This window comes from Rhinatrema bivittatum, chromosome 17, assembly GCF_901001135.1.
Source record: "Rhinatrema bivittatum chromosome 17, aRhiBiv1.1, whole genome shotgun sequence".
Lineage (NCBI taxonomy): Eukaryota > Metazoa > Chordata > Amphibia > Gymnophiona > Rhinatrematidae > Rhinatrema > Rhinatrema bivittatum.
Window position 1 is genome coordinate 32407969 of NC_042631.1, and position 24896 is coordinate 32432864.

Here is a 24896-nt window from a genome sequence, read left to right on the forward strand (position 1 = left end):
AAAAGAACAGATTATTTCAAAATGGCTGATGAATGGATTACCCAATAATTAAAAAAACCTCATATAAAACATTTATAGACACCAATAAAATATTTCAAAACAGCAGACACAAAGACCCAATAATTAAAAAAAAAAAAAAAAAAAAAAAAAAAAGGATAAAAATAAAGCTCTGCTCTCCATACTTGGGAACATTGAATTTGCAGGTGCCCTGAGATTGTTGTGAATTAACAGGAGGAAAGGGAAGAGGGGAGGTTTGCAAGCAACTTTCTTCTCTCAGTCACACACACACATATACACATGCTCTCTCTCTCTCACTTATACACAGACTCTCAATCACACACAGACACACGTGTTCTCTCTCTTTCACTTATACACACAGGCTCTCTCTCACACATGCAGGTTCTCAATCACACACAGGCTCTCAATCACTAACACGCCCTCAATTACACACATGCTCTCTTTCACACATTGAGGTTCTCAATCACACACATACATGCTGTCTCTCTCACACACAAAGGATCTCAATCACACACAGGCTCTCAATCTCTCACACCCACTTCCTCTTCCAGGCCGCGAGGGTGAGAAGCAGAGAGCATGCTGCTAGCGCCACTGGCTCCAGCTCTCCTGTCACGTTCCGCCTGGGTTTCAAGCTCGGCGGGGGACGAAGAGTTTGCATCTCGCTGAATGGAGCAGGGGGAGCAGCTGAGCCAGTGGGGGTCCGGGAAGTGTGGCGAAACACTGATGTGTCGCGACACAATGCTTGAGAAGCACTACCAACACAAGCATGGCTGTTGTCCAAACATCCAGCCTCCGAAGTCCCCTCCACAGCCTGCCAGTCAGACTTGTGAGTACCTGTATTTACGACAGGACTTCTGGTCTTTACTGAACTTTGTAGCATAGCCTGCCAAAAAACCCTCAAAATCTTTGGCTGTTTTAATATGCTCGCGTCTGTAATGTTATTGTAGAAGACCCTGTTTTTAATCAAGCAGCTTCATTTCTCGACATAGCTTAAGTAATTGAAATAGAAAACCTGTAAACTAGAAACAAACGCCTGCATAGGCAGTCGCAATCTCCTCCACTTTCAAAATGCTTTATTGAAACAGAATTCATGCTGTGGCATTAGTTAATGCAATTCTTAAAGCTGTAAGAATCAAGCTCATTTCTCTAGTGGAAACAGGGGTCTCCTCTTTCAGTGAACATTTTTTTTTCCTGAGCGGTAGGATTACCCATTTTTTTGCTTTTTAATGACTGCTTCAGCAGTTAAAAAGAAGGGAAGACACAGAAGGACCCCCTTGGTCTCCCTGAGATCTGGCTCGCTCCCAAGGCGCAGCAAATGTCTGAAGTTTTTTTTTTTCCCACGTTCTTTCTTCTCAGCTTTATTTGCTGTGAATTTACGACAGGATGGAGCTTGGCCATTGGTCACCCAAAACTCAAGCCTATCACCGCCTCTGGTGCTGTGGCATCCAAAGTAGGCGTCCAGCAAGAACAACACGGGAGTGACTTGAAAAAAAAAAAGAAAGAATCGATGGAATCGAGAAGAAGGCCTTAATACAGGTGCTCCCCTTAAATTCCAAACAAGGAAATAGCTTAGAACAAAACTATGTAAGGAATGGGAAGGAGGCCAACAGAGCTGAGTTGGTGAAAAAACAACCACGTAAAAACGAAACTATTTTCAGAAGAATATGTAATGGACCCTCTGGTCTCATTACCAGAGGTGTGGCGCTAGTGCAGTTTAGGGGCGTCAGTATGGGGAGGAAGCCATTCAAGTGCAGCCCCTGCGTTTTGAGGGAGCTGGAATGGCCGTCCTCCTGGAAGGGCAGTGCTTTTAGTTTCTGGAGTGTTAGGTGGCAGTGAAGAGCGTTTGTTTCGTTGGATTTTCAGGCCCACTTCGAGGATCCAGGCACGCCCTGCCTGGGGATCCTAAGCAAGGCCGGGAGATTGGTTCTTACCAGGCCATTGACTGGCTGGCTGGGGCTTTGCTCCAAGTTGCTTTCAGGCTTTTTGCATTTTCATGGTAAGAGCCTTGTGAGGTCCTGGGTACCTCCAAGACACAAAGGTGGATAAAACAGCCTGTCTCACCACCAGTCAACATTAGGCAAAAGAGTGAGATGCCATGCAGTTAAAGCCCACATAGGGAATTCATAACAAAATGATCTCATCCAAGTAACTGCAAAAATAATACAGTTTATTTCATCCCTGTGTGTCCTTCTGATAGAACAGTTCAAGGAGACATGTATATTTACATAGCTAAGGGGAACCCTGTGGCTGCTCAGGTTAGGGAAGAACTGCCCCTCTGTGCCCTCAGTGAGGAAGGAAGTATGTTGGTGACCCAAGGCAAGGAGCAACGCCAGTGTTAACGTCAGTTTGGGAGAAAAGGAACTTTTTTGGTTAGAAGATTCAGGAGGAAGATCTCTGCGGTCCCTTCCTGAGAGGACCACCTCCCCATCAGGGATTCAGTTAAAAGAGAGCAAAGAACATCACCTGTGAGTAAGAAATCATTTGAGATCTTTGAGGTCACCCATCTGGAGTCTTCAGCCCCCATGGAAAGAGAGAGGATTTTGGAACCTCTGTGTTATCCTTTTTACCAGTTTTAGAAGGGACTCTCCTGCTCAGTGAAGGATACCCTGCCCATTTGGGAACCTCACTTAGCCAAGACCTGGAGGTTGAGAGGTTCCCCAGTTCTGGTGCAGAGAGAGCCATGCACAGACAGAGAGGAAACAGACTGGACCTAAAAGAGCTGAGGACTGATTTGATTGTGCCATATTTTACCTCTTTATCACCAGTAAACTATTTTATTTTTGGACACTTAATCACTGGCTCCAATGTATATTTTTTGGGCACCTACAGCACACAGAGTGGAGGAAATAAATAAATATTACCTCTCCCAGGGAAAAGGGATGTAAGTGTCACCCCCATCACTGCGAGCACTGAAAGATTAAAAAAAAAGTCTTCCCCCCCGCCATCAAAGAGCTAGTCAGGAGTGGTTCTGGTCCCGAAGAGACTATCAGTTGCGGTTACGGCCCCATCGGTGTGCATTCCGCACCCGGGGATGGGGCTACAAATAGATGGCGCACACGGCTGTTCTGTTTGCCGAATTTGCAGTGGGATTTTCTCCCAGCTCGACCTCTTAGTCATCTGACTCATCAACTACTTAGGGATTTAAAGACATGGTGTTTTCAGCAAGCTTATGGGATTAATTCACAAGACGCAGGTTGAATTTCAGGCTGCGAATTAATGATTTACAAGTTTTGCTCTTATTGCTTCATTTACTGCTTCTTTTTTAAGTAATGAATTTAGATATCTTTTAGTTGGATTTTATTTTTATTGAATGGTTTTTATGTATTTTTATTCGAATCTAATTTTAAATTTTTTTTAATTTATATTATTAACATGTAAATCGTAGAGATAGAAACCTGGTTTTCTGTATAACGGTATAGAAAAGTTCCACAAATAAATAAATAAATAAACGTGTAGGAGGGGATGAGGGAGGAACTGCAGCTAGAACAAGCTAACATGTTTAATACACTGCAGACAGGCTATAACGTGGCTTGATATAACACGAGGTCGCTTATAAAAGGTTGGCTCCCAGTTTGATAGATATTCAGCACCACTTAGCCAGATAAGTCCATATTTCTCCAGCAGCTAAGTGGTGCTAAAGAGAGATTCAGGTGTAATTAATTCTATGCAGGTAATTGTAGTGGGATAATTTTCAAAGTGAACTTATGCAATAGATTCACTTTAAAAATTGGTGTACCTTGTACATGTATTTTCTGTCTACTTTATGGGGGCTGTTACAAAATTACCCCCTCCCCCAATTACCAAAACATTTCTGTATGGTTGGAGTTTATGGGACTAATTGTTGACCATGATAGTTCACACCCAAAAATATGTATAAAAATTAATGTCACCAATATGAAATATATGTTTCATAGATGTTAATTATGGCCTCCTGATCAGCCTTAATACAACCTAGAAGACATTTTTTTTTTTGTAAGTTGCAAGCTAGAGGACTTAGATGGCACAGTGGACCAGCACAAGGATACAGAGGTTTTTATTTCTTGGCCACCAGTTTACAATGAACTCAGTTCAATTCCATAGTGGCTTTCATAAAAACTAGTTGGCAGCCTCAGTCCAGATCCCAGCAGGTTTAGATTGTATTACTTGCTGTTCCAAACCCAAGCTCAAGGCAAGCTACAATTCAGGCACAGTTCCATGCCCTAGAGAAGATTTACAATTTAAGTTGCTACCTGGGGCAATGGAGGACCAAATGTCTTGGTCAAGATCACAGGAAAAGTAGGATTTGAAACCTGGCTTCACTAGCTCTAGTTCAGTTCTCAAGTAGGTTTTAGAGATTCCGGTATTTAAATATTATTCCTGCAGCGTTTTAAGAGATTGTAAACGTTCAGTTTTCAATCAGGTCGGATAGAGTACGTCACTTCCGAAAACGACACTAGAACATTCTCATGTAATTACGACTCTTTCAGGTCCGCACTACTGATAGCTTCCGCATTGGGACGGTTCTCTATCAGGTCCGTCCGTGACGTTAAGTTGGGAGATAGACTGCCGAGGTTGTCCATTGGCTGACCCTGCTTCTACTGACACACATAAAGGGAGTCACAGCGTACCAAACGGATTATCCTTCCGGCGATCGAGAGAGGTAGATCGTTACGTGGCAGAGACGTCCAGCAGTTGAAGAACAGCTGAGAGAAGAGCCGCAAACCCCGTAAAGTTGGTTTCAGAATTAATTGAGACCCCTGAGGAAAGACTTTTATGTCTGAAACGTGCATGTCGGGATGATCAAGAACGGACGGACACACCAACAACCACCGGGGAAGTTTGTTTTTTACTCTTCATTTTCATCAATTTTAGTCTTTATAGAGTTAATGTAGAGCACACATATAACATTTCTCTATCGCCACGGAAGTGTTTCCCAGGTCCATCGGGACAAATATAAACATTTAAAATTTCTAAAAAAAACTTAAGGAGGAGGAGGAAGGTTAATGATTATATCACCACTAAGTAGTGGTGCTGGGCACCTACACTATATGTATGAAACCTTTCTCCAACTCCATATATTATGTATTTAAACAAATTTTTAATACATTTTTGTTAAAATACACACCACTTGTTTGTGTAGGGATAAATTCCTTAAAACAGTCAAATATAGCACAAAGTAACATTCTGAAATTCAAAACGTTGACAGCGACATTTGTTTGTGATTAATTTTGTATTGTAGTTTTTGGTCGCTGCATCCTGTGGTGTATTTTTTGATATAGTTTTGGTTTGTTCACTAGCTCTTAGCCTACTGCTTTAACCACTAGGTCACTATTCCTTTCTCTCATTGTGCTGATCACCAGGTCACTGTTCCTTTCTCTCATTGTGCTGATCATCAGGTCACTGTTCCTTTCTCTCATTGTGCTGAGCACCAGGTCACTATTCCTTCCTCTCATTGTGCTGATCACTAGGCTACTATTCCTTCCTCTCATTGTGCTGATCACTAGGCTACTATCCTTTCTCTCATTGTGCTGATCACTAGATCACTAGGCTACTATTCCTTTCTCTCATTGTGCTGATCACTAGGCTACTATTCCTTCCTCTGAATGTGCTGATGACTAGGCTACTATCCTTTCTCTCATTGTGCTGATCACTAGGTCACTATTCCTTTCTCTCATTGTGCTGATCACTAGGCTACTATTCCTTTCTCTCATTGTGCTGATCACCAGGTCACTGTTCCTTTCTCTCATTGTGCTGAGCACCAGGTCACTATTCCTTCCTCTCATTGTGCTGATCACTAGGCTACTATTCCTTCCTCTCATTGTGCTGATCACTAGGCTACTATCCTTTCTCTCATTGTGCTGATCACTAGATCACTATTCCTTTGTCTCATTGTGCTGATCACTAGGCTACTATTCCTTTCTCTCATTGTGCTGATCACTAGGCTACTATTCCTTCCTCTCAATGTGCTGATCACTAGGCTACTATCCTTTCTCTCATTGTGCTGATCACTAGGCTACTATTCCTTTCTCTCATTGTGCTGATCACCAGGTCACTGTTCCTTTCTCTCATTGTGCTGATCATTAGGTCACTATTCCTTTCTCTTTTTAGGAGTGCACATCAAAAAAAACACCATCTAATTGTTATCTCTGTTGGCAATCTCAGGAGAGGGCCATGGAAATGGAATACCTTCAAACCTTAGAGGTGGTCTCCAGAATGGATTTGTGACATGTTGGAGAGGCACTGTCCCTGCATGGGCTCTACCTTTTTTGTGAAGTGAGGACCTTGGTTTCTAGTGTTGCTAGTTTGGTACCTTTCAGAAGTATTAAATCAACAATTTCCTTTTTGTAATTCAAACAAATGTTTTAGAGAATCTAACAGCAAGATCATCCTCTGCATTCAAGAAGGAGGTCTAGTTAGGTGGTACTATCAGCATACAGACCAGAACCAATCCATTTTAAAAGTGAAAGATCAAGGGTAAATAAATGTATGTTGTATCCAAAGTAGCAACTTCACCGTCAGCCACAAGACAAACAATCTCTGACAGATTAAGAGTTATTTTTGAATTGAGGTCTACAGTATGAAAACATGTCTGCTCAATATGTATTATAGACCTATCTGGCTTGTGACACTGAAGGCTCACTATCTACTCCTGTGACAGATGAAAGCCTAAATGCCACCGACCCTTTGGATTCACCTAGGGGGCCGCTATGCTTTCTCCACGAATGGAGCTTGTACAGTGAGTGAATACACATCCAGCCTTCCTCTTTGGATAGAATAACTAAGACAAAGGAAGAAGCAGCACAGAGCAGGCAATGACCTTTCCATTCATGTTTCCAGCTTTCCAGCTGACCCCCTGAATCTGCTCCAAAACTAATTGATAGAAAACCTCCCAGAGGCTCATCTGAACCCAGAAGGGCTCTTCAAAAGAGTGCTTTCTCTTCTCTCCCCATAGCATCAATGAACCATTTGCATCTAGCACATTTTAAAATGCATGAGCAAATGGCTTTGCATCTATATTTATCATGTTGTAGAAATGCTCTTCTTCGTCTCCATCAAAATAGCTTTATTGGAAAAAGAAAAATCTTTAGAGAAGTGTTTTAAGAACATCTCTTGCTTATTTGATCTGGAAGGGAGCCAGAGCGAGTCCAGTTCTATCAGCTTTTTCAATGGCGAAGAGATCAATAGAAGGCTAGGAGCACCAAAATAGCATCTGATTTTGAACCTAGAGCAGCTCTGAAATCTCCCAGTTCTGTTTGACCCTTCTGTGCTGCTTTGCACCATGAGGAGATTCTCCACTCTGAGTCGTGAGGGCCACCATGAGGTCAGAATTTCAAGGGCTTCTGTATTTGCATGAGAAGCCAGGGAATGCAGATATTCCAGACCCGTTTGTGACCATTGAAAGGCAACGTTGACAAGAGCTGGTTGTCCTTCATAGTCTGCTTCAGATAGTGAGAATTTGTCTCAGCAATGTGTACTACTTGCACAATATCTGTAATGGCTAAAATAATAAACTCATGATTTATGTTTCAGGCCATACTCTAGATTACAAAAGCTTTGTTTGGTTGTGCCATAAATATATACATATATATATATATTTTTTTTTAGAAAATTATATTTTTTATGCTCCTCCAAAATACAGTTTTCAGGTTTCTTTCATGACCATGTTGCAACATTATTTCTTTACATTTTAATATTAGATATTTTAACATCTCAGGACAGGTGTCACAGAGATCTTATGCAATAGTCCGACAATATTAACTTTTATCCTGCTTTCTACTTCATCAGCAAAGGAATTCCTATGTGTTATCTGTTTTTCAGACTGGGAAACTAATTTATCTCTACTAAAACTGCCTGAGAGAATCAGTCACCCAAGTAACAAGTTTCAATTACAAAAAATATATATATTTTATTCCAAATTCTTCACCGTTCCTCCTCTTTATCCCCCAAAATCCTTAAACTGTACAAATGTGACTAAGCTATACAAAGTAGCAGCATCTGGGGGAAAGAACTGATTACAACATGCAGAAGATCCTATTTTAAAACTATTGGCTTTGCATGTGACCTTGAAGGGCACATCGCAACCATGTTATGACTTGAAATGGGCATAGGAACTCCTGTTCTCTTTCTGTTCCCTGGTTTTGGCAAAGTGAAAAATCACTTAAATTGACTTTCACTCTAAGTTAAAAAAAAAACCAAACACTTGGCTGCAGGCCGGTGATGCTATCCAGCACATCCTTGCTTAAAGGAATGAGGGCGGGGCATGCACAGGACCTGGACCCAGAAAAGCAACCGCATGCCTATACTGCAGGAGGATGACCAGATCCCACCGCCAAAGCTGGAGCCTCTACTGGAGCTGCACTGGAGGAAGGAGACCAGAGCTGCTGGTGCTGCGGCTACTGGGAGAGCAAGCCAGAGTAACCACTGGTGCTGTGCTGGAAAGAGTCCCGGAGTTGCCCTTGGGAATTAAAGCCACTGGAGCCACTGCTGAGAGGAGGCACAAAGAACTGTGTCCTTCTGGTGGACGGGAAGGGGCGATGACAAAAGGGAGACAGAGGAAGGAGAGAGGGGAGAGGAGAAATGCTGGGAAGAGGGGAGATGCTGGGGAGAAAGGAGAAGGGGGAAGATGGAAAGAAGAAGATGTAAGCAGTGGGGAGAGGTAAAGGTTGATGCTGGGAGAAATGGGCATTAAATTTTTCATCTAGCTTTGTCAATGGTTTGGAAAGTTATGTGGCTCTCTTCAGAAAAAGTTTGGGACTCTCTGCTCTAGCATCCTAATCTGCTTTCTATTATCCTTTACTGTCCTGGCTTCTGGCCACCAAAATAAACTCTGATAATTACCCCAGGATAATGTCATTTTTTTCCCACTGATTTTCTCCTTTTTTTTTTTTCCTCTTGTAAACAAACGCTGATAAATTCCCAGGAAAATATTAATACATTACAAACTATAAACGAAGGTTCGTACGCATACTGATATTAAACCCTTATTACAGTGCGGTAATGTGAAGATCCAACCATTTGCTGAGTCACTGGGCAAATAAGTGCCCAAGAACCTACCTCTCCCCATCCACCCACATTCTTTCTTCCCCATCACAGTGGGCATGTATCCTACTGATACAGGAATAACTCTGCCAGGCTTCTTTGCATAATCATCAAAGGCTACTGTCCCTATCATCTTTCTTCTTCAGCTTGGTCTTTTTCTGCTGTCATTACTACGTTATGTATCTCATTATGGCTAAAGTCCACACATTTACGCTGGATCTCAAGACAAAGGTGTTCCCTAATGTTCTGACAGGCAAACATCAATTACCACGGCAGAGCAGCAAAACATCGAGACATTGTTTACTGAATGCAGAATTTCACTTTCTATAAATCACTCTTGAGTGGCGCTCGGAATCCTCAGCCCTTCAGCTCCCTCTTCTGTACCTTCCAAAACTTTCTCTTTTAGAAGAAGAGTGAAGAATTTGTCCTTTCCTCCACTTGAAAGTTGGCCATGACAGCTTTCCTACTACCTTTCCCACCATCCCACCTTCCTCCCAGCAGATGCTTCTCCCTTCTTTCCCTGGTTCCTACCTTTTTAGGACACTCAGCTGAGGTTAATGTTTCCTAGGTCTTTGCTTTTACTATTTTACTCTCTGTGCCTTGCCCGTTAATTTTATGAATGATTGCTTGCAATCCGCTTGGAATCACAATGCGGGAATGCGCAGAGTCTGAAGAACGTGCAGATAAATAAATACATACATCATCCTTTCTGCAAGGGCAAATTCTGGCCTGGATCCACTGCATTGTTGAGAGATTTCCCAATACCTTTATCTCAAACATCAGTTTCCCTACCGCAGTGGTTCTTAAGCCAGTCCTTGGGACACGCTCACCCAGTCTGGTGGTGGCAACAGGCCCATACATAGAACTTGGTTCCCCTTATTAGGGAACCAAGAGAAAAAAAAATCTAAACTAATTTCAATGAAACCCAGTGTGATATGCCTGTAAATCAAAAAATGAAAAACAGTGCACGGGGATAAATGATTGAATATAGTGAAGAATACAATCCGGGGTGAGCAGAGCAGACTAATGCCCACTGGCTGGCGAAGGCATCCACCGAGCCATTATCTGCGACGTAGTGCTCTGCTCAGAGGTGGGAGCGCACCAATGCCAGGACCAGGATCTTACAGTCCATGCGTACCTCCCAGTCCAGTTGTTGCCTCCTGGTATTATAGATGGCCATTTTTGCACCAGCCAGGAGGAGGACAACGAGGCTTGCTCTGTAAGCTGCGGTCTGGGACATGGTGCATCCAAAAATAAACATATGGGGAGAGAAATGAAGCCAGAACTGGAGAAGCAGGTTTTTAAGTAACACAAAAAGGGGCTGCTGACTGGCACAAAAGAAATACACATGAAATATGGATTGCGTTATCCCACAAAATGAATAGGATGGTGAGGGGCCATGAAACATGCTAAACACTTATTTTATTTATTTATTCAGCATTCATTGCCCGTGCTAAGAACACCATGCATGATTCTCCAGCCCAGGTCCCTTGGGAATGCCACTGGGGCTTCTCATCTCAGATGGCGGAAGAGCTTCCTGCCAGATGGTATCTGGGCGGGAGATGAGGGCGAGGAAATGCATGGTTTATAGCATGAGTGAGTAGATCTTGCATCTCAACACGGTGTGGGTCTCTTGAAGGAAGCTTATAGCATACCTCTTCCCTCACAGGAAACTAAATCCTGATGCCTCCAGAGCCCAACCCTACAGCTATTGATATTGAGTGTGCCTATGCTAAAATCCATCCTCTGTCGATGTTGTTCTCAAGTCCTTACTTGAGGAGCTTGAGGCTGTATTGAACTTACAGAAGTAGATGTGTTCCATCATCCTGTACAGGTTGGCCAAACGCTTAACTTAGAGAATGGCCCAAACTGATCGCTGCAGCAACTTTGCATCTGGCCACTTGTCTAATGCCAAATGCTCCTTCCTTCTGAGATGCAAGGTCCCCTCTAGGAACTGAAGGATATTCTGCTTTGGGATGATGGGAGCCTCAACTGTTCATCATCCCTTGCCTCCCCACTGCTGAAGATTTCAAAGCTCTCCCCCTGATCAGGGAGAGACTTCCTCCTTAGCTTGATCTTAATTGGTCCCTCAATGTCCTGAAATGATGTCTTTGATTGTGAGGGACCATGGTCTCCAAAGCAGTGGAAGCTGGAGGCAATTGTAGGGCACCTCTGGAGCTGAGGAGAAAGCTTCCAGCAATGTGACAGGTACCCTCTTCAGGACCTCCCCCGGAAGGGTTATGATCACCACTGCTGGGACCTCAGGAGATTAGTTTGTGAGCGGAGGTTACAGATGTTGCTCCCTCTCCCTCCAACTTTCTCAATGTTCATTGGAGCTGGTCTCCATGGCCAAGTTTGAGGTCACTGAGAGTTTGGAACCCCTTTCCACCTCAGCCATTTTCTCTGGCTCTGTTTCTCCTGAGGCCAAATCTACTCTGTTGATTGTCTCGACTCTGGTATCTACGACCGGAATCAGACCTGGCTTCCCACCCTGGCCAGTGGTAACCCGAGGGGCTCTCCCTCTCCTCCTCAGTTGCCAGGGACTCAGAAGTCTGCGGGCTGGCTAGTGGTGGTTGGAGAGAGGGGTTTCCTCAGCAGTTCCATCAGGAGAAGGATTTTCTGTCCCCCCTGAGCCATGATGGTGGAGGGGGGGTCTCTCCAAAGGAGATCTGCTTGGGGACTCACTCTACCCATGAGAGATGATGTTCCAGGGATTGGACCTCTGATGATGTAACTGCTTTGGAGTCTGATGTTTCAGGTTCCTAGTCCAGGCCCTTGCTGGTAACTGGGCTTGGATTTTCTGAATCTGATCCCAAGTGCCCTGACCCATAAGGCACCAGAATCTTCCTCCTGACTTTGGGATCAGGCTTTTCCTCCCCTGCATATTTACCCCACACCCAATCCACCCCTAGCTCCTCTCCTTCCCATGATTTATTAGACATTTTATTTTATTTATTTATTTATTTAACACTTTTCTATACCGACCTTCATGGTTAAAAGACCATATCAGATCGGTTTACATTGAATTGGGGGACTGAACCAAAAACAATAGTATAAACAGGAAAAACAAAGTTACATTCAACAAGGATAGTAAACTTAGAGGCATAGATTGCTGGAAGAAAAAAGGCCTAGGAACGCAGTAAACAAGTATAAACAATTGGTGAGTCATGGCAGCATTTTCCCTCAGAAGAGTTGTTTTTGAGGGGAGAAGAGACATGGAAGGGTTGAGGAGTATCAGATGTTCTCTCTATGGGGGTTGACTCAGGTGTGCGCATTGACAGAGAAGGCAGTTGTTCTCCTTTCTTAACCTGCTCCATTATCTCTTTGGCAGTAGCCAAATCTCCAGAGGCTGTCCCCACCCCCTCTGCTGAAATTGGTGTGTGTGTGGGGGGGGGGGGGGGGGGGGGGGGGGAGTTCAGGCCTCTGCTGTGGTGGCAGCACTGGAATGGCAGCCACATTCTCATTAGATGCAGTCCCCTGCAAGATGGAATTCACAGGGGTGGCTGCCTCATGCTCATCTGAGGCAGTCCCCTGCGAGGTGTTATTTCCAGGGGTGGCTGCCTCATGCTCATCTGAGACAGTCCCCTGCGAGGTGTTATTTGCAGGGGTAGCTGCCTTAGCAGTACTGGGGTGAGAGGCAGTTCTCTTTGGGATGGTGAGTGGAAAAACTGCACCCTCACTGTCACTCTGGTGTGCTTTGTTCGATTTATTTGTGGCTTTCTTTGACATACCAGAGGAAATTGTCACTTTATTGACAGGCTTGGCAGTAGTGGTTCTTGTAGTGATGTTCTTGGGGACCTCTGAGATGGTATTAGAGGTTCCCCCCTATCTAGGCCTGGTGTTCCTTGGCAGTGGCAGTTATGTTGGGGTGGGAAGGCCCAGTGATGTCAACTGGGTGGGTCTTAGAAGTGGTGGTAGGGATGCTAGGAACTTGGCCCCCAAAGATACAGGTGGAGTTTGGGGTGGAGGGCTTTGCAGCTGCCAAGGTGTTAGTAGTAGCTGCAGATGGAAGAGTGCAACTTGGGGGTGGCAGACTTATTGGCTTTCTTTGCCTTGGGGCATACGTTGTGGGTATGCCCCATCTCCCAGCACAGGAAGCACCTCACCTCCTCTGTGCTGTAGTAGATAGTGTGTGGGGTCCCCTCATGTGGGATAATAAAAGAGCCTTCCACTTCCTCCCTTCCCTGAGGCACCTTCATGGTCACCTGCAGTCTATAGAACAGGATGTAGCATATAGTCCTGTTCCTGTACCCCAGGAGTATCACAGTGACGGGAGAGCAAACCTCCCCCAGGGTGCACAGGTGACTCATTATTACTGCCTCGGGAATATAGGGTGGCACATTTGATAGCACCACCTTGGTTCTGGGCTCAACTGGTATGAAGACCCCCCTCCACCACTATGCCCTTTATAATTGCCGTATGTGTGGCGGCCAGCGTACGGAGGAAAAATACTATTTTTCTGTACATCCTACCAGTTGCCACAATGGCTACAGGACCCACCACATTGGCCAGTGCTATGATGTGGTCTTTGATAGCTGCCCCTCCCATTGCTGGACACCTTACCCCAGGCCTCCGGGTTAGCCCGTGGAAGGGATAGGTGACATATCATATTGGGTATGGGGCCCCTCTACTGCCTGATCATGGCTGTCATGTTCACCCTCCTTTCCCCCTGGCAGAGTCACTGGCTGCTGGGCCTGATAACACCACTGCATAGGATCTTATTTGTGGTGGCTTGGCTGCAGCAGAGGTGGATTCAATGACAGGGGAGGGAATTGGGTTTTGATCTTTGTCTTTGCTCTGCCCTGCTGCTGCCTGAGGTGTTTTAGTAATATCTGCAAACCAAAACTGATGCTTAGCTGAGATCGAATACAGTTCGGAAAGGTCATGGAAAATGCACAATATACTATATTGACCCCCTTCCTAGGGGTCAATATAGGGGTCACTTCTTGCCCCTTTAGGGCAAGAAGTGAGCGGACAAGATGTGAGCTTGTGTAGAAAACTATCATGAGCAAGAAATGAGCGGATAAGAAATAAGATTACAACCTTGAGATATATGCTGGCAGAATGGTTGGTTTTCAGCAAAAGAAAAAACGTGTTATGATGAGATAAGTACCACATTGAATACTAGTATTTGAAGACGTAAGAATTTGGGAACCGGGTATTGCAAAATCATTAAGAATTGTGTTCACGGGTGTAATTTACACAAAAAACTTAAAAAATAATATATGGACTGACCGATGATTATATATAAGGTTGAGTGATTATGGTTGAATTACCACACTATGATACCTAGTATGACGGTCATTATACCTTTGCTCAATTGCGTCAAATGTTGTGCATGAAATAGGAAGGGGGTCAATATAGTATATTGTTAGTAATATCTGCAACAGCGGAGACACTGCTTGCCTCTCTGGCCAGTGACGCAGCCATCTCTGAGGTGGAAGGAAGGGTAGTGTTATCCAGAATGGCTACCTCAGTCATGGAAGGAGCTGAGACAGGAATGGTGTTCTCTGTGGCTGGCGTAGTAGTGCCAGCTACTAAAGGGTCCCCTAAAATAGGGGTCTCTGCCCCAGCAGATAACAGTGCTGGGGCAGGAGTATTGTGTCCGGCAACAGCAGAGATGTCATTATTAGCTGTTGCTGGGTTAGATGCTGCATTTTGAGAGGGTGCAGTGATAGGGGTTCAGCTGCAGCTGATGTTGTTGCTGCAGCTTTTGGGGTGCCAGCCAGAAAGTCACAGATGTTCTTCTTTGGTATTGACTTCCAGCTGACACCTTTTCTCTCCCCTAGCTTTCTTAGGGCCTGCTTGAGGCTGTTTCTTTGCCATTGCCCAAGCTGTTCTGTCTATTGAGGTATAGACAATGGGGACTGGGATTAAAGCAGCCTCTACTGAAATTAAAAGGGAGGTGAGAAGGGTCACGTAAAGAGTGACTTTTTTTTTCTAATTTTTTAAAAATTAAATTAAATGTGTAAAAATAAGTGAAATGACAGTGAAGTTTTAACTGAACTAGTGAACCTGTGCTCCAAAATTAAGAAGAGAGTACACAGGGGAGTGAGAAGTACAACAAAACTAGAAATAAAACTTACTTAAAAAGCAGGCTCCTTAGCTGCTCCGGGAAGGCCTGCAGCAGGTGTCTGATTAGAGCTCAGCCGGGCTTCAGAGCTTGTGGCCCGGCTGAGTAACTGAGCCCTCCCCCTCCTAGAGCCTCAGTGATTAAATAAAGAAAATAAAAAGGTAAGAGCTTGCTGCTCTATTAACTTGTAAAACTAAAATAAAATCAAAAAAGGCAATTGTTGGGGGAAGGGTTGAAATTAAATAACTAAATCAAACAAAGTTGAAATAAAACTCTTCCTTCAGCTCCAATGGGAGGCTGAAGGAAAGAGCACAACAGAACTTAAAACTGTAAAGCAAAAAATAAAGGAAATGTGCTTTGGAAATATCCCTGCCTAAAACAAAACTCACCCTGAAACTAAAGCCCTGAACACCTGTCCCTGCCTAACTAAAACTTCACCCTGAAACTAAGAAAATGTGTGTGTGAGTAGTGAATGGGGGAAGGGAAGAGAGGCTGCAGTCAGTATACAGGGGAAGGCAGAGGAGCTGCCTTTCCCTCAAACAAATCAATTAAAAGTCTAAATAAATGAAATAAACTTTAAATAAAAGTGAGGACTGATGCCTCAACACAAACTGAACTAAAATATGTCAAAATTATAAAGCTAAGTAAATGAAATTGTATAAAAATACAGCTTTTGAAATCTCTGCTGCAGGAGCACGATGTGCACACAGCCTCTCTCTGGAAGGTAAAGCCAGATCTGGATCAGCCTTTCCTGAAAACCTGGAGCCAGTTGACAACCCTATCTGAAGATCAGGATGACAGTCTAAACTGGCTGGGCATGTCCTGAGTACAGGGTTGAGAATTACTGTTGTACAGCACTGCTTCTCAACCCAGTCCTCTGGGCACTCCTAACCAGTCAGCTTTTCAGGATATCCACAATGAATATGCATGAGATAGATTTGCATGCACTACTTCCATTGTATGCAGATCTATCTTATGGACATTCATTGTGGATATCCTGAAAAGCTGACTGGCTAGGTATGCCCCCAGGACTGGGCTGAGAAAACATTGCCCTACAGTAATAGCATTAACAATGCCTTTAGCTCATGTACATTTTCCTGGTCTTCCTAAAAGCCGTAGTGGTGTCACTCTTACCTCTCTCTCTCCCTTCCCAACCACAGGCTTAAAACAATATCATAGATATTCTCATCTCACCAAGACCACTTTCCTCCATGTGGTCAAAGATCTGTTATTATCAGAGGACTGCAGTTCTCCCTTTTTATCCTCCTGAAAGGAAATACTGCTGTTGACACCATTGACCAAAGTATACATTGGACTCCTCTAGTCATAAACTTGAATTCCTTCTTTTTATACCCAAATCTGTTTGTAATTCGATCTTTTACAACTTGTACAGCTTTGTCTGCATTGACCCCACTATTGATATGTGCATTTGTTTCGAGAAAGGTACCTACCAGTGATACACAGCAGCACTGCACCTTCTGGCAGTGTTGCCTTATCTACCAGTCAGAATCCAGCACTTCAAATTCATTTGGGGCCGATGGCAATATAGTGTGCTCAGCCTAGCGCACAGCTTGATGCATGGTTGGATGCGCATTTTAGGCGAGCTAGAATAATCCCTGATGCAATAATGGGATTAGCACGGCCAAAACGTGCATACAAAACCAGCGCGTAGCTCATAGCGCATATCACATGTAACTACCATGTGGATGAGGCTATTAGCTATTACCCCTGATGCCAAAAATCACTGTGTGCCCGACACGTACATTTTAACATGCAAAGATTAACTCCAGCACAAGCTGGCATTGACCTGACGCACCCCCCCAAGCCTCAACAAAAAAGCAAAAAAATACTATAGCTCCTCTTAGAGTGGAGAAGTAACCTAATGGTTAGAGCAGCAGGCTACGACTCAGGGAAACCAGTGTTCAAACCCCACTGTTGCTCCTTTGACCTTGGAGAAGTCTGTTGCCTCAGGTATACAACCTAGCAGGGCTAGGGAAATGTCTATGGTATCTGAATGTAATCTGCTCTGATGTACACTTTCACAAGTAGAATATAAAAATCTAAATAAAATAAATAATATCATTGTGATACTAAATAGGTGGAACCACAGAAACCAGCATCATGAAAAAAAAAAAGCCTCGACAGTGGTCAGGTTAGGAAAACAGATGCTCAATTTACAAGTGTCTGTTTTCCTAACCCACGCACAGCCACGTTTCCTGGGCATCTGCTGCTAGGGACGCAAAATTTATTCCTACAGCACCCCTTTTAATGCGGAAGCTCATTAAAATATGCCATCGTGCGTCCAGGAGACGTGGCTGTGCGCACGTTTAAAAAAAAAAATGGGTGCGCAATACGAGGCCCTTTTCACCGCACGGTTTTATTGCGTTGGCCCCATTGTGTGTGACTTGAGCAACAGCAAAGCTACCCTACGATACAACATGTACAAAGGAATAATGGATGAAGCATTAAAAAAACAAAAAACCTTCAGATCATTATTTGAATCACAAGGAGGAGAAAAAAAAGCTTAGTAACTACTGGACTTTATTTTCCAGAACTTGTGCAGACAAGTGAAGGCCAGTCAGTGACAAGCAGATTATTCTCCAAAGCCTCTGTAGTTAATAACTTCTAACTCCCTCACCCCAACTTGATTCCTGTAAAGCACAAAGATTTCCTATAGTGCTAGGCCAACCTCACCTTAGTGAAGAATAATTATGACGATGATGATGGCTGTGACAGAGCTAGAATAGGTAATAGGAAATAATATGACTTATAGAGGATGACACTCAGTTGCTATAAAAAAAAAGATTATGGCTCATGAGACATGGCCTGCGTCTCATGACATGCCAGCATTATTATTGTAGGGCATAGCATGGCGGTCACAGAGCGCAGCAGGTCGTCTGAAACAGATGGATGCTTGGGTGTACTTAAGGCTTGATTCACCCAAAATCTTTTGGCCTTTACAGGGCAAATGGCAAGAAATATTCAGATTTTCCTGTTGTGAAAGGATAAAGCCCACAAGATCTTTATCATGGCCTGAAGAAAAGCTACTTAGAGCATACAGGAGGAGGACCCACCATAGATGCTCTATTAATGTCCTCTATTCCACCCACACTCAGCAATCAAACACCTACACGACTTTTATTCACCTCTAGCGGCCTTCAAACCCAAATATATTTTACTCCTGTTTGAATCCAGCTGGAATGTGGGCCATAGTTCTGTCGCATTTGCACTGCTCACATTATTTCTAATGAGAACAATTTTGAAATGTTGGAAATTTGATTATGTTTGAGTAAAAATGAGAAAACTAACTTGAAGGAACCTATTTTTCTTTTTAGATAGCATCCCCAAACTAATGCAATATGGTTCCCCTTTTGTAAAACACTGGCTAATGTTTGCATGCAAATGCTTTTACCCATATACCCTTCTCAGCTCCTGAAATACAGAGCAAGTATTTATGGGACAATGGATCCCCCAGGACTGTAGGACTATTAAAAAAAAACATATACAGTACTGGCATGCTGCATTGCTACACTGGCAAACGAGACTCATTTACACTGACTTCTTACAGCAGTAACTTACATACAGTCATCACTCACTAAGACAAGCTAATGTACACACCAAGAACATATACCCTTCCTTCATACCACGCACAAAACACCTAACGTCTGTGGCGAGCAAGTTATCTGGCTCTGCCGCAATGCTTAGTTATTAAGGCCGTGATCCTTGGGAGAGAGTTCTGCTGGGCAGGTCTGGAAGAAAATGAGTCTGTGTGTGAATTGTGGCAGGAATATTGCATCTGCTAAGTGATAATGGAGATCGTCTCTTGCATTGACTGCTAAATCGCTTCCTACATTAAAGTGCTGACTCGGAGCGATGCCGAAATAATGCCAGCTGGGACACTAGTGCAGGGCGGCCAGATTAAAGCCTGCTGAGACTTTAAGCTTAGATCAAGTTCAAGAGCTGCCTAGCACTAACCAAAAAAAAAAAATGTGAAACTTGAAATTGAATCATTTTTATGTATTTAGAGGCCCTAAGCTGTAGCATAATAGCGACGATCACAATCAAACAAAAACAAGACGACAAAGCAGTGTAAAATTGCTCATGGAAATGAGGCGATATGATACGTAAGAAGGGAGAATCATATCATAATACGATCAAAAGCACAATCCAAAACTAGTTCTGAAAGCAATTTTTCTAAGTTGTGAATTCAGGTGACTCAATGCCCCTAGTGTCTCCGGAAGGAAGGACATCAGCCTTGAGTGCACCCCATTCCGCACCCAGGATCCTTGAAAATGGCTTCAGACTGTGCCCAGACCCCATGCTCTCTTTTCCCAGCCCAGGATTACTTTGTGTAATTAATGCCAGACATAAATACGGCTTCGGGGGCACGGATTGTTTTTCCCCTTTGTCAGCTTTTTAGCAGCAGATACTATAGTTTGGGCTTTGTATCCTGAAACAATGTTATCAGCCTCCAGTACCTAGGGACTCGTTTCAGCATGCACGCACGCTGTTTCTAAATTGTTTCCAATTCTCTTTCTTAATGACTCTTTAAAAGGAAAAAATATCATTCACAACTCCACAGCAGCCCCAGTGCCTCCCTTTTTTAACAGACTCCATGATTTCCTAATGCCCATTTCAGAACGGCTGATCTGGTTGTCACATAGCCAGCAGCGCTGGTGTCACGCTGGGACTAAATTTCATAGCCAGCGGTGACAGTCAACTAGAATGTGAAATGCACCTGGCAAAAGGCTGTTTTATCCATCAGTGTCATTCCTCATTAGGAATAATGTATCACTATTGTAAGCAACTGTAAAAGACCCCCTAATACTCCAAGCCTCAGGGAGTGCAGTGCATGGGAACTAAATGTGGGAGAAGATCACGGCTAACACGGTCTCCATCTCTTCCAGCAGCAGTAATGGGAAAGGCATTTAAGTGCGCTGGTTTTTGCGTGAGCTTTAAAGCTCATCTTTTGTCCCCCTCCCCCAGCTCCTCCACGGAATCCGCGATGTAGGAGGGAGTGGGCGGACAGCGCCGACCACGGCATCCTGCGGTGTTTTCACCTGAGGATAGGGCGTTACAGAAGACAGCGGACGGCCCCGGCTGGCGTGTCTCTACTCACCATTAGCATCTCGCTGGTGAGCGAATTCACGAGATCCGAAACCGAGGACCGCGGGTCAGATTTTCGGTTGGCCTCGTCGTGCTGCGTCTGTCCCGGCACCGCAGCTGTGTTTACCATTTTGCCGCCGGCTGGTAATCTGAAAGGAAGGAATGAGGTAAGCCACAGACACAAGACTTCTCAGCTAATGGAAAAAAAAATAATATATATATATATATATATTTGTAACACCTTTCCTGTATCACCAATGTAGCATTTAAACCGGTGCAAATGAATCTGGAATATGCAACTCTGAAATAGAAGTGTGTTTTTTTTTTTTTTCATTTCAGAGTTTGTCATTACAGTGAGAAATGAGCATATCCCCTGTACAGGACGTGGAGATGACAGAGGTGCTGGGGACAGCATCATCTGATCTAAATGATTTATATTCATGTGAAAGCTCAACGCGATTCTCCTCCGCATATCTGCATGACAGACGAAACTGATCGGTGCCCAGTCTGCCTCAGGAAAAGGCCTGAATAGAATATTAGCTGTGGAACCTGTTGCATAGGGTTGAGATGTAGATAATTTTATAAGATAAGGACACTGTCACAGCACTTTCCCATTTCTCACCCATGCTACCAACAGTTTCACTAACACATGCAAGGGGCTCGTAAAGAGAGAAAGGCAGACGAGGTGCCAAGATTTACTGTCTTTCCAACCCAACCCATGGAAGGTAGGGAGGCTGAATCAACATAGCAGAGGCTAAGGGGTGCGTATGCAGGGCCCGCACTGAACCCTTGCTCCCAGGAATGGGGAGGCAGAAGGAGCGGGATGAGCCCATTCCACATTCCCGCAGGCCGATGCGGAGTAAATGGCGCTGAGAGCAGAGCAGGCCGAGGACGGGGGCAGCGCCGAGCTGCACCCAGGGTGAAGGCCCCGTCTCCTTCCTGCTGCGATAGCCACGCGCTCCAGTTCATCTCGGGGCTTTCCCTTCCCTTCCTGGGCATCTAAGCCCCCCCATGCCTTCTTGAATTCTGCTCCTGGTTTTGCCCTCATCATCCTCGCTGGGAGGCCGCGCCGTGCTTCCCCAGCCTTTTCTGTGAAGAAAAGGATTCTCTAATATTTCTCCCGAATCCTCTTGCTTTCAACCTCATTTTGCGAACTCTTGCTGTAGAATTTCCTTTCCCTGAAAAATATTTGCTGCTTGTAAATTATTTAGACCTTTGAGGTATCTGAATTACTGTATCGTATTCCCTACTTTCCCTCGCTCTCCTCCCCTCTAGGGCATCACGCTTAGGTCCCTGAATTTCATTTCAGAGGGCTTTTCCCTAAAGAGGAAAGGTTGAAAATGCACTGCCCTCCACTGCCCCAGCCCTGCAGAACAAAAACCTGCATTGGGGGGGGGGGGGGGGGGGGGGAAGGGGGGAGTGGCAGTTCTCAGGCTTCAAAGTCCTCCACGACCGCTTACCTGCAAATCTCTGCACCAGGTTGCAAAGTGAAAGCACCGAGCAGGGAAATATTCCCCGCAGACGCTTGCACCTGCTTTTCCTGCAGACCCGTTTTCCAACCCAAACGAGGCGCCTCGCTTGAGAACGCAAAGCTCTGCGGGTCGTTTTCTCCCTGCCCTTACCCCGGCCCGGGAATGCCTCCCCCCTCCAGGGCAGGAGTTGCGGGACTGTGTGCACTCTCTCCCCCTCCCTCCCTTTGAAAATTGCCCCTTAGGTAGATGCGACTTTTCATGGATAATGAAAAGCTGCCCATTGAGGGTTTCTTCATCTCGTGGAATGTGACAAGAGATAAGGCCCATTTCGTCTACCCCGTTTTATTTCAGGTGCAGCGGCACAGACCCCAGTTGACCTCTTGCTTTCCCTTCACTTTTTTGCAGCTAGGGAACCTCCTTGCTTATTCCAGGTTTTCTTGAAGCCCATGACTTCTTTTTTGACACACGACCTCCTCTGGAACGTCATTTCCTGCATCCATCCCCCCTTTCCATGAAGAAATGCTTTCTGATGTAGCTCCTGTCTGACCTCTTGTTCTCAAGCGCTCTTCCCCCTGACAAAAGGTTGGGTTTCTTGTGCATTAATTCTACCATCTGAATGTTTCTGTCGGATCCCCAGTGGCAGACGTAGGGGTTTTTTTGCCAGCCCCTAGCCACTGTTAGTGCCGTTGGCCAGCATCCTCCAACCCTCCTGCCCCACTCCCACGGACCCCCTGATCAGGGAGCAGAAGCCCCCAAGTCTCCTGCTGCAGCTCAGGGGTAGATTCTGTGGCATGAAGGGGAAAACTCTGAAGCGCATGGGCCAACATTTCCATCCTTTACATTGCATTATAAAAAGAAAGTTGTTTCTCAACCTTGCTTGCATTTCTGCTATTTATTCCATTTTGTACTGGGTGAGGAAAAGGGATCTCAAATAACACAGGAAGATAGTGAGTATTGGCAGAAAAAGACACGAATGGCTCATCCCGCCAGATTTCTTGGGGCTGTAACTGCTGCTTTGTGCAGGTTCCCCCCACACCTGGTTTCAAGCACATGGAGGAGAGATCTTGGAGACTGGGAAATGAGGATAAGGATGACTAGGGATTAGGGGAGAGGAGAGGGTGGAGGTTGGGAATGATCAGAACAGAGAGGGAAAGATAAGAGGAGAAGGATCAGGGATCTGAGATGGGAGGGTTCTGGGATCTGGGGAGGAGGGAGAAAGGAAGAGAGCTTCCTAGATGTGAGAGGCAGAATCTGAAATGCATGGAGTGAGGGAGAGGGGGGTATCCCTACCCTGCTGCAGTCTCTGCTCTGCCTTGCACCCCATTCTCTCTAACCTCCCATCTAATCTGGCATATAGACAAACAGACTCCTGGTGTCAATCCCTTCTTTCTCATCCATCTACTGTCTCCCACCTCCATTCTCCCCTCTCTCATACAGATCCTCCCCCAGCCGATTCATTCTCTTCCTCCAGTTTTTCTCCTCACCCATCCAATGATTCATCTCTCCCCCCTCCTAATTACTTCAAAATGAGCCCCCCCTTTGCTCCCCCTTACACCCATCTGATCTCCCTTTCATTCACCCTGCCACCCCCATCACAATAATCCCCCTCTCATTCCCTCCTCGCTACCCCTCCATCCTCACTGCCAGGATCCCGCTCTCATCCTTAGCTCATACTCCTGTCACTGTAGCTGATCCTGGTGGGCAGGAGAAGGAGATCAAAGGCAGTCGCAGGAAAGGATGGGAGGGGTTGGATTAGGGAGCAGAGCAACTTTTCTTTGCTCTGCTCTGTTCCTCCCAGTCTCATCCCTTCTCCTCCTGTTCTCTGTATAGTGCCTAAGAGGGGATTTGCTAGATTAGGGAGCACAGCAGTTTTTCTTTGTTTGGCTCTATCCCTTTCAAACTCACCCTATCGCCTCCTGCTCCCTTGTATACTCTCTGGGAGCGGAGGCACTGGATCAAGAAACAGAGGATTGCTCTCTTCTAAGTGAGATTCCATGCTGCTGGGATGTCTCCAGATTTTTGCTACCCTAGGTACAGGCCTGGTGCGCCTCTTGGCAACTGCAGGCCTGTGTCTTCCTCTCCTCCATGGAGTCTCATCTCCCATGGCTTTTGCTACAGACCTTGCACCATTTTGGTAGCCCTCTCCTCGGCCTGCTTCCACCCTGTCTGTCTCTGTCATTTCAGAGGTACAACCTCCAGATCTGGATACAAGGTTCTTTGCTATCCAGCCTTGTTATAGGGATGTTACATTTCTGAACCTAAGGCGTTTTCTTGCACAAATACCAGATAAAGCTTTGGATCGCTATTTGCAATTGGTAAGAGAATTCTGAGAGACAGCCCACATTTTATAAAAACTTTACCATTCAGCAGGACATTAAAAAAAAGTTGAAATGGGCTGAAGTCAGAGCTGTTTGTTGTCTAACCAGGCACAGGTTATGATCTACCTTACTCTGGACAGCACACTTCCTATTGCTGGTGGCATCCATTTTGTCAGAGGAGGAAATCAGTCCCCAAGATTGATAAAATCGGGCCTCAGCCGAGGCACGTTAAAAGGGTCAAATTTCATAAGCAGGGATCACCGTTTAAAAAGGTCTTTTCAGCTTCCTTATCAGCAGCCATGTTAAAATGCCATCACAAAAAGAACAGTGTACAAATAAAGCGCTCACCAGCTCAGCACTTTCAGAGCTGCACCTGCAAATTTGTCCCCTTGTGAGCTGCTGGCAATTGTACCTATAGAGGTTTATACTCAGAGAGACCTTTGTCAGAAATAGACCTAAAAAAAAAAAAAAAAACCCAATCTGAAGCCAAGTGCACATGATGCTATTTAAGAAAAATGTGCTGTACAGGCAGCACGGAAAATGTTTGATTTCCTGTAAAAGTGTTGTCGACAAGTGCCACATGGTTCAAAGCCTTGACAGAAGCCTAAAGCAGCAATCTCATCAAGCTCATAAAATTAGCTGCACCTTCCTTCTCAAAATGCTTGTTCCCTTATTTTTAAATAGCTTAAGTGTTTCTCCGTTGCGGGTGGGGAGGGGGAGAGAATTACTTTTCTGGCTTGGCTTTTTTTTTTTTTTTTTCTTCGACGAGCGCAAATCAACGCCATCGCTTAGTCTCTTTTCCCTTTCCAGCCATTACAAACGTTTCGTTTCAGTTGCAGGGGGCCCTATATGACGCCATTTTCAGGGAGGGCAAGCATTGGTTTGTCCATT

At 44.8% G+C, this 24896-nt stretch overlaps 1 protein-coding gene across 2 annotated transcripts in view; it reads right to left on the bottom strand.

Annotated features, from left to right (window-relative positions):
- The window catches only part of SYT7 (synaptotagmin 7), a 420555-nt gene that overhangs the window by 62958 nt on the left and 332701 nt on the right, over positions 1 to 24896 (bottom strand). For both annotated transcript variants that reach the window (XM_029583040.1, XM_029583041.1), the window contains one exon: positions 20229 to 20364. In XM_029583040.1, coding sequence (XP_029438900.1) covers positions 20229 to 20364 — 136 coding nt within the window. The remainder of the gene's footprint in view (positions 1 to 20228; positions 20365 to 24896) is intronic.